Source organism: Euleptes europaea, chromosome 5 (genome assembly GCF_029931775.1).
Source record: "Euleptes europaea isolate rEulEur1 chromosome 5, rEulEur1.hap1, whole genome shotgun sequence".
Taxonomy (NCBI): domain Eukaryota; kingdom Metazoa; phylum Chordata; class Lepidosauria; order Squamata; family Sphaerodactylidae; genus Euleptes; species Euleptes europaea.
Genome location: NC_079316.1, coordinates 44510940 through 44525727, shown reverse-complemented (window position 1 = coordinate 44525727; position 14788 = coordinate 44510940). Strand labels below are relative to the sequence as shown.

At 42.3% G+C, this 14788-nt stretch overlaps 1 protein-coding gene across 1 annotated transcript in view; it reads right to left on the bottom strand.

Annotated features, from left to right (window-relative positions):
* Positions 1–1063: 1063 nt before the first annotated feature.
* FARP2 (FERM, ARH/RhoGEF and pleckstrin domain protein 2) overlaps positions 1064–14788 on the bottom strand; it is a 92971-nt gene continuing 79246 nt past the window's right edge. The window contains exons 18-28 of the mRNA XM_056849619.1: positions 14249–14486; positions 10077–10207; positions 8277–8345; positions 7244–7333; positions 6844–6864; positions 6543–6625; positions 5888–6006; positions 5084–5247; positions 2409–2516; positions 1815–1966; positions 1064–1239 (exon numbers count right to left, since the gene is read on the bottom strand). Of these exons, the coding sequence (XP_056705597.1) occupies positions 1149–1239; positions 1815–1966; positions 2409–2516; positions 5084–5247; positions 5888–6006; positions 6543–6625; positions 6844–6864; positions 7244–7333; positions 8277–8345; positions 10077–10207; positions 14249–14486 (1266 nt within the window). The 3' untranslated portion in view covers positions 1064–1148. The remainder of the gene's footprint in view (positions 1240–1814; positions 1967–2408; positions 2517–5083; positions 5248–5887; positions 6007–6542; positions 6626–6843; positions 6865–7243; positions 7334–8276; positions 8346–10076; positions 10208–14248; positions 14487–14788) is intronic.

Below are 14788 nucleotides of genomic sequence, written 5' to 3'. Positions count from 1 at the left end.
TTTATTTTCAAAAAACAGCTACTAATAAATAAAAATACATAACTTATGTAGAGAGTAATGGCCATTACAGTAAGGACAAGTATTTAGCACATTGCGAATTTCAGTAAAAATGTTACAATAGTATGAAATCTTCCCTTTGCCCCTACCTAAGCTTGACCTATCTGTAACCAACTTTTGGTTTAGTTTCACAACTAGCACCTGAATTTTTCCCACATTGTGCATCGTTTTCTCAGACTCCAAAATATAATTTATTATTTTCCACCTTAGTCTTCAGTTAAAGCACCATCATATTGCTTTCAATGTACACAATGACATATAGCTATTGATGAAAGTTGTCTATTTTCAAATCAGTGGACTGTTTTCTATTCCTGTCCAAGAGCACATTACATGCAATGGAAACAGTATGAAGAGCCCTTTAGACAAGACAGGTTTCATGTTCATTTAAAACCATGTATAAGCTATGTGACCAGAACAGCTGCATTTTGCAAAAATCCAAGCTGTGAACATATTTATGAAGCCCAAGCATCAGAATGATTTATGGACTCAGAAAACATGTCTACTAACTCTAAAACCCTCTTTCTCCCCACTTCCCTACCCAGACAAAAAGAAAAATATTTTCTTGCTTTGGGAAAAGAAAGGTCAAGTTGCTACCTGATTCTTTCTTGAAATGCTCCAAGTTTTCTACAGTGAGCTGAACTCCCAAATTAATGTGAACCCAAGACGGCAATATTTGAGGCATGTGTGGCGTGTAGGCTGGAGTAGCAAATCACACAGTTATTGCTGAGCATTAAGAAGAGTGTTTGAAAACCACCAGAAAGCCAGAGAATGGAAGATCAGACAGATGCTGGCAGGAAACACCAACAGCTGCTACCTGTGTAAGTTTTAAAAAAGAAAAGAGGTATGCCACTTTGAAATGCAGCAGCTGCCCTTTGTTCAATAGATGGCACCATCACCACATTCTTTGCAGTGCCATTAAACATGGTTGCTTTCTGCACTACAGACAATTCATCAATCTCCATCAGGTGGCTGACTTTGCCACTGCAGGTAACAGGTTCTTTTTTTTAAACTACTGCCAAACTCAAACCCCTGCCTTCTTTCTTCTGTGCTGCAAGCTATTAACCATCAACAGAGACCCAGCTCTGCTCTTATCAATTTGTGGTTTTTTCCTTTTCATCCTTTGGGATACACAGACTAGATCTCCCAGGAGAACTTGTGGCTCTCTTTATTACTTCCATCCACCTAGAAAGAGAGGGCAGAACATAAGCACTCAAGGGCAATATTCTTTTAATCTGCCACAGTTGGTTTCCAGTAGCCATATGAACACTTCTCATTTCCCTGTCATGACCCTTTCTGTAAGACTCAGCACACTTACCAATTCTTAAAACCCGCCATTACAGCAAACTACAGCATCCAGGTAATCATCTGATAGTTTGGGCTCAGTTTTTACTAGTAGGTTGCCTGCTATAGTTGGGAGGACGGCAGCTAAGAAGAGCGCTATTCCCCCCCCCTTCCGCTGCCCGGTCTGTGTCTCACTCGATCAGCTTGAAGGGGAACAGCAGAACAAGGTAGAAGTATCAAGGGTCACTTTTTAATTCCTCCCCTGTGTTCCAGCTCTCAACAATGAATGTAGGAGCTGTTTAAAAATATATATTTTCAGACTGCAAGAATGAAAACTAAACAGGACACTTTCTCTCTGAATCCCAGAGGTTTCCTCCTTGGCTACCGGGACAGTGAGCAAAAGCAATCCTAACAACTCCTCTCAGAACAACCAAATCATTTAGAAAAAGTATAGCGGTGAGAAAATGGCCAGTTACCTTTCAAAGGTATACTTGCTCTCAGCCCTGAAGAAATACACATGAGACTTGAACTGCAGCTTGAAGACATAATCCTTCTGAATGCCATCTGCTTCCACTGGGGTGCCAACTGTATAACCAAGCAGTGGTAAACTGGCCAGCGGGTAATCATCCTGGGGGAAAAGCCACACTGTTAGCGTCTTACTTTGTCAGCTTTCATGTGACTACCAGTCAGAAAGAACAAACTAGTTCTATTGATGCTAGTGAGAGACCCTAATTAACACTATGTGGAAAGCCATATTTCTTATCTAGACTGGCACCATTTATTATCTGCTATTTTCCCTAACCAGGTGCCATTAAAAAACAGCTTGTTCACAAACCCCAAATGACAGAAAACTTGCTGTTAGTGCTGTGTTCATTATTAGGTTGTGGTGGCCTGGCTGTGGAGAGAAAACTTAAGGGGAGGTGAAAATTTCACCTGCTGTTTCTATTCTGCCCTCGTGGTGGAAAAGACTATGTAAAGTACGGTCAGAATCAGAACATACACACAGGACACACTGAGGCATTTCTATGCACGTCTAAATCAGTCCTGAAGCAATGCTAAATCCATCTCACCTGGTGAGTTTTGTAGAAGAAAAGGCAGAAGTTTGTAAATACAACCCAAAGCTTTTGCCAGCCATTACTGTTTTTGAATTTCCTCAGTAGGTATCCTGATAATTGGTTCTACGAATAAAGGGGTAAAAAAATATGAGATTATACCTCCGAACAGAACAACATATGGTACTGGCACTGCAAGTTTAAAAAAGGATTTAGAAGGTGGGCAACACCATACGGGGTCTGAAGTTACAAGTATTTTCTGCATGATAAAATAGTTTGTGCAACAACTCACATACTGTTTTCCCAGAACTCAAAGTGCAGTATTTTATAACCTGCAAGCAAATGCTGAATTCTTCCAAACACCACAGCAACTGCTAATGTGGCTGTGTCACAGGCACCTTCCGAGTATTTCCTATATTGCAAGTAATGAGTAGCAAAACAACCTCCTCCCCAGTAACTGCATATTTTGACCCATTTCCCCCCAAAATTATTTGGTGGCTTTGTGCTCAGCACTATGAAAACACAAGTCTGGAATACTCATCTAGCCTTTTAAAAAAACAGAAACCAACACAGCAGCCCCCCCAACCCCATTTTAATTTACTTTTCTGAGATGGCATACTCCATTTCTCTTAGCTACAGAGTTCACATTCATCCACATTTTAAAAGTAAAGACGGGCGAGGATGGGGGGAGACAGAGAAGCAGGTATACAATCCCACCCACCATAGCATGACTACCCTTTTCCAGCCACATCTGTTAAGATGTTTCACTACTTCCACTGCATCAAGAGTTGTATTGAATGTTATCACTGAGAAAAAGTCATCTGCTGGGCAAGCCGGTTATTTGTGCAATCCTCTAACCATCTACTTTTACTCTAGTCACACACACACATCCGTGCCCATTTCCCCATGTAATTAGGCTCCTACAGATTACCAGCCATGCTTTTCTAATTATCTGTAGCACTACTTTAAATGTTAACTCAGGTAGACTGGCAGCTGTCCCTTTGTTTTCAGTTTGCCTCCAAGTTCCAGCAACATCCTTAAGCAACTCACACACACACTCTTAGTTTGGTTAATGAGACAAGACAGTTGAAAGAAAGAAAAGCACAAAGTATAAGCATGAGGAAGAGGCGGGGCTCTGCAGAGTACACAGCAGCGATACCAACCAGAGTTAAACAAGGTAAGCCCCACTGCGGGGGGAATATTCAATGTAATCAAATCTAAACGATAAGGGATTAGGATGTCAGGTTTGCATATGATAAACCATAGGGATTAATTGGGCAGATTTCAGGAAATAGACTTCAGGACTTCCCAGATCCTCAATATCATTCACACTATCCCAGTGTTTTAATAGCTGTAGCAGAAATGGCACAGATAAGATCTGTGCAGACTACCCACCTTTCCTGTCAGTAATGAGAATGGTAGAAGCAGTTTTACCTGAATCATGCACAGATAGTCAGACAAGGATAGGCTCTGGTTCCGGTACCAGCAAACATGGGTGATCGTGTTGGGCCGCTGAGTCTGGCCCAGCAAATAGCGAGGAGGAAGCTCTGGTGAGACAGCAACAGAGCAGAAAACTAAGCAGAGAGAGGGCAGAGGACAGAGAGAGAAAAAGAGAAAGATTTAGAACAAGCTAAGGTATTACATAAAAAGTCTTAAAAATATATGAAGAAAGCAAATGGTGCTTTAAAGAAGGATGAGATGCAAAGATGCCATGAGATTCATCATTCAAGGCTTAAGACCAGTATAAGGGTCATGGTGCTTTGGGGAAAAAGGAAGATTAATAAAATTCACCAAAGAAAGAAAAGGGACTCTTTAGAAGAAGAAAGTGTCAGTGGGTGAGATTGCAAACTTAGATTCCCATGTGAAAGCTATTTTTCTCCATTTGCTTATTGGTGTGAAAAGGCAGCAGCTACAGATGTCTAGGTGATTGAGTTTATTTCCCATACATATAAACAATTCAGAGAAACCAGCAACTGAGATGTTTTCTTAAATCCGGTTTGTTTGTTTTTTAAGCACTTCTGCTCTTTCAGGAATCAGGCAAGTCAGAAAATGCAATTTTATAGAAATGATGCTTGAAACAGCTTTAACAGCAGATACCTTTTCACATTCCTACTTAGAGGAACCTAATGAACAGTTCAAGGCACAAAAAATGAAGACACAGATGTCACTGTCCTGCCCGCCTTGAATTGCTTCTCCCATTTATCCCAGCACTGTCTAGAGATCAAACCTAGATGCTGTCAAGACACAACAAGGTCTCAAGTGCCAGAGCACACAGTGTGTCAAGGCTGTCTTGAGGCACAGATCACCTCTTTCTACCAACCTGGTTCTGGGATACTACAAAAGAGCAGGGTGTCATGTGTATCTGGGCTTTGACACTCCAACACCATAGGATGGAAGAACAAGTTATGAAAAGAGAGACAGGACCTGGGAGGAAAATCTGGGGATTCAGGTGAGAGAGATTGGTTTTTCCTTTTTTAATCTTTTTTTCCTCAAAGCACCCATTTACTGAAAACAAAGAAAGAACATGCAATGACCACATGTACACACACATTCACTTGCGCTCTCTCACGTGGCCACTGAAATTACTGAAGGCAATGGGGAAGGGTACCCCAGACATATAAGTGCAGAGAAACCAGCAACCAAGACAAGACTGTGGTATGTGAAAGAGTGGTGCGTGCTCTGCTGCTGGGTACCTCGACGGCCACACTGTGATCAGTCATGGAGACACTGGTGTTGCGGTACCAACAGACATGCATGGTAGTGTTGGCACGATGGTGGCTCTGCCTGTCCAGGGAGCTACGAGAAGAATGTATGTCCTCTTCGGACTCCTGTTCTAGAGAAACCTCATCAGAGGATCCTGAGGGAGGAGAAGGTAGCAAGAATTTAACAGATTGTTTTTACATGGATAGCCCTAGCGACATGGATCCCTCAAATATGTTGGCACCTCCCTCTCAACAGAAAGGGTCATTGTCATGTATGCTGGCCTCCATGATAATAATTCAAAACTCTCCAGAGTTGGCCTCTCTCAGTTGTTATGCAAAAAATGTAGCTCAGGGTTTGTTTTGGAACCACCCCAGAGAGGCCTTAATTTGTTGCAAGGGAGGGGATGCAGTGCTCACGGGAGAAAACTGGACAGAGGACTGCCACAAGGTGGCTCAGTGGCCATGGAGGGAAAACCCAGATAAGAGGAGCCAGTCAGGAGAATGCACGATATATACACATCTAGTCACACCTAAAAACTGAGGTTTAAAGGGGTTGATACTTTCCAATTTAAGAAGCGGGAAAAGGAAAAATGATGCAAAATGGATTAGTATCATTGCTTTCCCAGCTGGAGTTTTAATATTTGCCAAGCCTGGAGCACTAGGGAAGATATGGTTCCTCTTGCCAAAAGGTTTGTGTACGCTATATGCGATCTATGCTATTTCTGTCCTAAGGAAGCATGCAGACTGCACATCTATCAGGGATTCACAAACTGCAAGTGACACGATACTACTCACTGTTGGAACGGTTGCAGGTGGAGTTGTCCAGAGACATCTCCGCTTTCTCACTGGATTTCTTGGCCATTTCAATTGCCATGTTGAGATCTTCCATCCACTTTCCCATTTCTAGACGAGTGCTAGGGGAAAAAATAAGCAGATGGGACAGGTGGCGCTCAACTGCTATGCGTGGGTTACTGCTCAGCCAATAGTCAGGGCAAGGCCTTTATGTTTTATAAATTTCCACTCAAAGGCAAGATTTGCAGCTGAAATTGCTACTCAACCATTTTGTATGCCGTACAAATTCAAGTTTACAAAGTCACAGGATGGAAAGCAGCAGTTCGCTAATATGCTGACATATTTCAACAGCCAGGATGCAGCCTCCTGAGCATGGCTTGGAGAGTATCTCCCAGCAGAGTGTGGGAAGAAGAGGCTTTACCTCACCTGGCTGCTATTTATTACTTCAGTCAGATAATCTTCCACTCTCCGTTGCTCAGTGAGGGAGGGGGTGGCACACATATACACATGCACAAGGAATTCAGTGTGATTAGAAGAGCAAGCTGTAGAGATTTCAGTGGGTCTAGGCTGGAATAACTCAGCACAGGACTGCACTATAAAAGACCTATTTTAAACCGCCCCTTCCCAGGACATTTGCTCTGTTAACTGTAATGTTTACCTTGCTGCCACAACTATAGTTTTCTGAGCTGAATAGATTGTGAAGCAATGAGGGACAGACCATTCGTTTTCACTCTCTTCCACCTGCAATGAAAGACATTTGCCTCATGACCCAGTTAACATTGACTCAAATTTATGATGTAAACCAACATAAAAATAAACGACAACTGCAACAAATCTGCAAGTCTGCTAGGCCAGAAATACCGGCTACTTGGCAACTATTTTTTTCCCTACTAGAAAGACTATTAGCCACAGTTACGTCGCCACTTTTGAGGCTGGTAAGCAGTTTCTCTATTACTTACCGGAGGATCCAGCACTATTAGCTAAAAATCAAAGACAAAAAAAAAAGATTTCCATTAAGCAGCAAGATGCAATCAGTTAGCAGATCTAAGGGAGCACGCCTAAACAGGTCTGCTCAGAAGTAAGTCCCATTTTACTCAGTGGGGCTTACTCCCAGGAAATTGTTTGCACCATACGTAGTCTCAGAAACAGCAATATAGCAACAGTTCATTTTCCCAACAACCCCAATATTAGAAAGCGAACTGCACTTGCTCTTCTACTCTTCCGTAACTCACGTGTGTATGCACATCTGAGAAAAAGCTCCAAAACGACTAGCATCAGTATGAAAAGGAAGCCCAGGCCAACGTACAATGGCCTGCCTTTACTATGTTAATGCTTAGCTGCTGGGAAAGAACCACTTACTAGCATCCCATGTAGAGGGAGATGCCCATGAATTTTGAACTGATTGGTGCCAGTCACTCCTTTGCTTGTATACAGCAACATATCTGAAAACTGAAAAGAAAAGGAATAGAAAAACTCGTCAAAATACATTTGTCAAATTAAACTGTGCCTTATCTTTAGGCATTTGTAACTCCACCTCCAGCTCAATAAAAAACATCAAAGAAACAAGTTTGTTCATGACAGGTATGAACCTGGTTAATAGCAAGGCTCACATCCTCCCTTGACTCTGCACGATACACCAAGATTGAAAGCCAAGTCTTCAATTAACTGCAATTAGTTGTGACACCCAAAAACAGGTGCTTTAACAAAGTTAGTTATCAGGGAAGAAGCTAAGATTCTCAGGAACAGGTTAATCCTTGTTAAAGGATTCAACTGCTGATCTTTAAATTTTTTTGAAAAAGTCCCACTGGTCAGGGGAGAAGAGATGGAAGCTGCCAGGGAATTGGGGCAGGGAAACTCTGGGAAATCTGCCATGTGGAAGCACAATGGCCACTGCAATGAATTGTCACCTGCAGCAGCAATGGGGAAACCACACAAACCTATCCCCATGTGGAAACCTGCTTGGACAACAACTCAAACACCACCAAAAATTGATTTTAAAAAAAGCGCATATCCTGTAAAACACACAAAGTAGTTGCTAACTGTAGCATGATATCCCCTGGATCTACAAAGAAGCACACAATCTGGGCTTGGGAGTAGTCAGCGCCCATGACCATACAATCGTCCATACTGCATACAAAGGCTTATTTATATTTTGGTTCTCAGTGTGACATTGGTTCAGGGCCGAATTGGCCATGTGAACAATATAGTTAAAGTTTATTTATATTTTGGTGATAAAACCATAGCAAGGGTTCAAGAAAGAGCTTGCCCTCTTCAATAGAGCAGAATGTGCAGGGAACTTGCCTTGAGTGACATCAACCCTCACACTACTGCAACAGGTTAAATTCTGCAAACATTACTGAGAGTCACAGCCTTGAGCACAGACACCACTCACCAGAAAGAACATCCGCTGCTGTAAACCCTTTTTGGTGAGCTTGTATAAGCAGCCTTCCCGGATAAATTCCTGTGGAAAAATAACACAAAAAGTGAATCAAGTTTTAACTACTCTTAATCTTCTACGAAATACAGCAATCTCTATTTTTAAAGAAATGTCTTGATGTAAAGGTGAAGGAGTCTGCATACGCAATTATTCTTAAATTGGTGCTAAGCTAAAAAGGCTGCTGCACCGGAAGAACAGCTGGGGTTTTAGCAGCCTGGCAACAGAATGCGTTTTATCCTTGCTATGACTGACCACGGTCATCAGAAACTACAAAGCTGTAAACAACAGCAGTGTGTTACCAATTGCCAAGACCTAATCAGAATTTTAAAAGATAATTAATCCTTTGCTACACCCACCCACTGAACATTTTTCACTTTGTCTTAGGGCTGGAATGAAGACTGACCAAAGGGACCTTACTAATAAGGTCACTGGAGTTTACATGATACACATAAGTATATGTGTATCATGAGAATACACACTTGATGTATTCAGGGTCTAAAGTTAAGTTGAACTGCTCATGCACATTTTTTTTCTCAATGGGGTTCAAAGTCCAGGCTGTGACTTAGTAGTACAGCTCAACTAGGGCTGTGCAAAACACCAGTTTGTTTCTCTTGCAACATCCTTGCAGTAAGTACATGAAGACAGACTGCATAGCAGGGCAGCCACCAAGAGAAAGAAGAGTTGGTTTTTATATGCTGACTGTACCACTTAAGGGAGACTCAAACCAGCTTACAATCACCTTCCCTTCCCTTCTCCTCAACAGATACCCTGTGAGGTAGGTGAGGCTGAGAGAATGTGACTTGCCCAAGGTCACCCAGCTGGCTTCATGTGGAGGAACGGGGAAACAAACCCGGTTCTCCAGATCAGACTCCACTGCTCCAAACTACCGCTCTTAACCACTACACCACGCTTGCTAGCCTTTGTCTCATCTGTGGACTGAAACACCCCATGTTGGGTTACAAGATAGGGAGCTCTGAAACAGTGTTTGGGACCCTTGACAGCCTTCTCTTAAGACCTTCTTAGGGCCAAACTACTGAGATGGGCGACCCCGAGTTTCTCCTGGGGATGCACCACCATTATAAATAGCGAGTTCCCACCTGGGAGCTCCTTTAAACTGCACTGCAGGGATCTGGTTATGGTCAGGACCACTGCAACACAGGGGGAGGAGGGGATCCTGCCTATCCCCCATGGTGTTTTTTTTACAGGCAAACAAAGGCAAACTCAGGGACACCCATCTTGTCTAGTTTGGCCCCGGTAAGTACATACAAGTGTTAATTCAGAATGGGAGGGTATGCAAGTTACAATGCTGACGATATACTTTAGGGAAAGAGTAGCTTGACCTTTGTCAACAAATCTTATAAAGCAGTTCTCAAGCTTTCATTATCTTAAGCTTTCATTATTCAGGGACCTCCAACCCCTCCCCTCCTCCTGTGGTGCATTGGACAGCTGCTCTTCAAAGTGTGTGGCCAGCTGTGTAAGCCCCATCGAGCCCTCCATCCTCAAAGCAATACAGTGAGACCTACGTCACCTACTCCTTAAAAGCATTTTCAAAGAGACTGTCTTATCTGCACATGGCCCTAGAAGTCAGGTCTCAAGAAGGTAGCTGATACTAGAGGGCCACAATTCCCCAGACCTCGGTTTGAAATGCTGCAACAAAGTGATCATCCAAGAGTATGTTATGAGCAATTAGAAGACAAGTTCAGAGAAGTTCTTTCAAGCAACAGGGCTTAAAGCTAAGCCCAAAAAGCTGCTTACTCTGCCAGCAGCTACAAGGTTATCAATGCCGAGCAAGTCATGTTGTAACTCTGTTAGCTTCTGGAAATTCTCCAAGCGAATGAGGCTGTTTTGAAGCTGTGATGTCATTTCTGTGATCTCCTTCAGTGCATCTGCAGAAAAGAATCACAAAATCCAAAACTAACAGATCAGAGCAGCAGGAGGGGAAAAGTAAAGGTCTCATAGTGCAATCCTAAACAAATTTACAACTTTCTAAAGCCACTGAAGCCAATGGGCTTAGAAGGGTGAAACTTTGTTAGTATTTGTCCTGCTAGTTTTCCATTTGTTAAAACATCACGTTAAAAAAATCCAGGTATTATCTCTGCACTAGAATCAGAAACATGAGAAGCATCATTGAACTTTGAGATATTACATGGTTTTTTCATTACATTGGCTTGGATCTTATGGAATACGTGCTTGAGGACATGCTGGATATGTCTTTTTCCTGTCCTGTCTCTTCTCTCAGTGCCCCCCCCCCAAACCTCTAAAATGTTGATGCTTGTGAGGTTGTGAGACTCACGGACAGTCATGCAGACCAGGGGATTGCTGTGAGGTGGGGGAACCTGGTTGGCATGTCCTTGTATCAAGTGAATTTCTTCCATGCCACTGACAAAGAGGAAGGGGAGGGTGATTTTTCCTGGTTCTCCCTTCACACTGCAGTAATTACAATCTGTACACACAAAAGGAATGTCTAGGTAACTAACACTGTGTTGAAAGCCTAATACTGTTATCTTTGAGAATGGATTATTTATAATCCCATAGTTCTTGTTTTAAATAATTATACACCATATAACAATTTGCAATGTGCTTTGCAAGGAAGAACAATTGAAAGTTAAACAAGTACTATATAACCTTATTTATGAGAGATTACAGAGCAAATGGGGAGGAGGTATTTGCAATTGCAGTGTAACAATATGCTATTGTAAACATAAACCAGCCATGTAATTTAGCAACTGCCCCCAGGTGATCAGGATTCTCCATAGGCACACTAGCAGCCTCTGGCAACAGTGAGACAGCTAAGTGCCTCCCATTGCCCTGTGTTAAACAAGGCAGTATCAGGAAATCTGTACACACGGCTCATTCTCTATCCTAGATTTAACGATGGCCGAACGGAAATGGAAAAGCTGTACATGCACTATGGAAAAGGTATGCCCACTGCTTCACTTCTTCCTAAAAAGGAAAGAGGCAGCTATGAGAATGGCCTCCATGGTGCTACTCAGCAAATGTGGCTGGTAAGCCAAAATAACCCGACAGGACACAGTGGGAAGCAGCAGCACGATGCAGGCACAAAAGGTCAAGCAGAGGAGTAGTTCAGGTTCCCAGTAGCTGTTACAAAGTCTGGTGTAGTACCACTACACATGTCATGGCAGGTAGAATAACGTAAGTGGACGGACAGGAATGTGCAAACAAAAAAAGCAAGAAGAAAACAAAAAGATGGCTACAAAAGTAAAAACTGAGGCTGGAGACCAAAGAATCACACAACCAGTGCAGTATATTCTAGCAGGGTTTGATACTCCTCTTTTGTACACAATGGTATTATGAAACTTTAAATGTAGTTTTTGTTATGCATAGAGATTTGCTGTTCAAAAAGGCAAACACACAAATCCCATAGAGCACAGCCAAACCCTTGGAAGTGCCTGGTGGCTCTTTGGATCCTAGCCCGAAAGTTTATATATTCAGTTAGTTTGTGCCAAGAGCTCTCAACATAATCCCCCATTTCTGGAGGGGATGTTTTTTAGCAAATTACTGTTATTAAATCACATTGAACATGAGCAGCCATATACCAAGACACCAACTAAGCTCAAAATAAGCATTTTACAGACTAAAAAAAGCAGGAAAGTTTCAATACCGCAAGCCAGTAGGGCAGACATATTCAGAAATTAAACATCTTTTGCCAGTTTTGTGGTTGCTTATTTGGCACAGATTTTCCTGAAGAACTGAAATCTACACTGCCTTGAAAACACAATCTGTTGTACAGGGCCTTTTAACACGCAAAAGTCACTAGTCACATGTGGAACAGGCTCCCACCAAAAGCAACATGCAAAACCTAGTTTTTCCATCTGCAGGAGAAATGGAAAGCTACATGAGCATATTTTGAGAGGAAACAAGACAGCTTTTGGAAGCCTAGAAGTGACTGGTAAACAGAAAGGCAACCAGAACAAACCCGATCAAGTATATTTTTAAACCTTCTCTAGATGCTTCTGAAATACTCAAGGGGCTGCCCACTTTTTAGGGCTTCCCTAGTGAGAGACGTGAGAAGCCGTTTATGCTCTATGCCGAAGTACCTTAGCAGTTTTGCTCAAAGTAAGCTATGCAAAAAAAGCACATTTGCACATAAATAAATTATTGTATCTTGTGAAGCAGGTTCTCAAAAAAACAGTGATTTATATTATAGAGAAGAAGAAAGTAAGGTTTAGAGAGACAGCAGAGAGTATGGAAGGAAGAAGAGAATATTGGCATTCAGGGAGAAAGTGCGCTACACCTGTTTTGTGTTGATTTTAAATCCTCCACATCACTCTTCTGGCTTTTGAGACTTTGGCACCCACATTTTTAAACTCTTCTTAGTTCTGGTCGTGACTATAAGAGATTCTCAAAATGGCTAATTTCACCCCCATGGATGAGGGACAATAGACTGCAGCACAGTGAACACTACACAAAGTTTTGAAGTTGACACTCCTTTACATTTATTCAGTTCCGGCTTTCTTAATTGCCATAGCACTTTTACCACACACTATTTTACTCCATCTAGGACTGAAGGGAGTAAGGGTAGAGATGTGGAACCAGGACAACTTATGCTGCCTTCAACTGTTTCAAAGGAGGGTAGGATAAAATTACAATAAATAATATCAGGCATAATGCTTCTCAGTCCAGCAGTTCACACTTTCAGTTAAGTGATGGGACATGACTTGATCCACATGAATGTGTGAATCAGTCCTAAGGTGAATGTTGCACTGTTCACAGAAGGCAGCAATGTCAAGATGAAAGATATGAACAGATGCCGCTCTTCAGGGACTATGGACAATAGTTCAGGATATTAGTCACAGTACAAAGGCACTCAAGAAATGACTTCAGCAGCCTAAGAAGTGATAGGAAGACCTGTCCAATTAATTTTGGTCTCTTATTGTGTATTACGAAATACTGGAAAACTAAGAAAAATGAAGTCAAATGAACTAATTCTGAAGTAATGCTATTTATTCAGCAAGTTAAATTCAAAGGGTTGGATCCCATGGCTGTGTGATCCCAAGTCACACACAGTGGTAGAGCTTTCCCTACTTTTTCATTTTTACAGCAACCTTCTGCAACCCTGAAAAGTCATTGCCTGGGTGGGGAAGGGGAGTCACCGAACTCAACAGACCAAAAGCCTCCTGTTAGATAAAATCGTCCCACCTTGCTTTTGTGCCAATTGAGGTCTTGCTGTTTTGAACTTTCTCCACTAAATGCTATTTCCAAATACACTTCCTCTTGGAAATGCTATTTCCAAATGCACTGCGTCTACCAATTTTGCCAGTTGAAGCAGCTAGTGAGAATCGTGGTTTTCCTGTATGTTGGATAATCTTGAGTCATCAACCTTTCAGTTAAAGACACACACTATATCTAACTTCTGAGCAAGAGATGAACAAAGAACAAGAATAAAAAGGCTCACTGGCATAACTGAAAATACACGTTAACTTTACTTTTAAAATAGTTGACCAATCAATGTTGCCAGTTTCCCCTTCCTCACTGCAGCCCTCCCCACACCCTTGCAACTTTTTGTCCTAGAAGTCCTATGGCCCCTGACAATGCCTTCTCCTAGGTTTACCAACTCTAGCTTGGGAAATTCCTGGAGACTGAGGGGATGGTGCTTGGGAGGGCTTTCAGAGGAGACAATACTATACAGTCTACCCTCTGAAGCTGCCACTTCCTCTAGGGGAATTGCTGTCTGTAGTGTGGAGATCAGTTGTAATTCCAGGTTCTACCTGGAAGTTGGCAACCCCACCTTCTCTGTGGTTGCAGGGGGCTGTTATAGGAAAAGGAAGAAAGGAACGATCCAGCATAGCAAGCCTCTTCTGCTCATGTATCCCTAAGATCCAGCCCAGTATGAAAATATCAGTGTAAAAAGAGCACAGAAAATGCTAACTAGAGGCTTTCAAGATTTTGCCTGATCGATCACTCACTCCTGCAGTCAGCGTAGTCCCGGTGATCTATCGCGTAGTGCTTACAAAGTCTCCCCAGGATCAGCTTGTAGTGCATTAACCTCTGGATGGGTTTAAGCAGGAAAGTATTGAGTGGCAAATAGCAAACCTTCTGGAGTTCAAATTCCTTATAAACCATCTCCAGTTTCTTTATGTATTTAGTTGCTTTCTCTAGCTCTGTCAGGACCTCGTCATGTTTCTGTAAATAGACGGTAAGCTCCTGAAGAATATAAAAGAAGAAGGCATTAGCAGATGCACAAGAACACTTGTCAAACATTCTTGGTTCTACCAGTGAGATGAAACTGCTGATGGTGTCTCAATATTCTCTGCAAAACTGATGAATATGTTAAGAAATGCCCTTGCTGTTTGGTAAGAGAAATGCATCATTTACCATATATACTCGTGTATAAGCCGACCCGCGTATAAGCCAAGGTGCCTAATTTCACCCCCAAAATGGGGAAAAATTAGGCACCCGCGTATAAGCTGAGGGTCGGCTTATACAACGCCCCTGCCCCGGGGCCC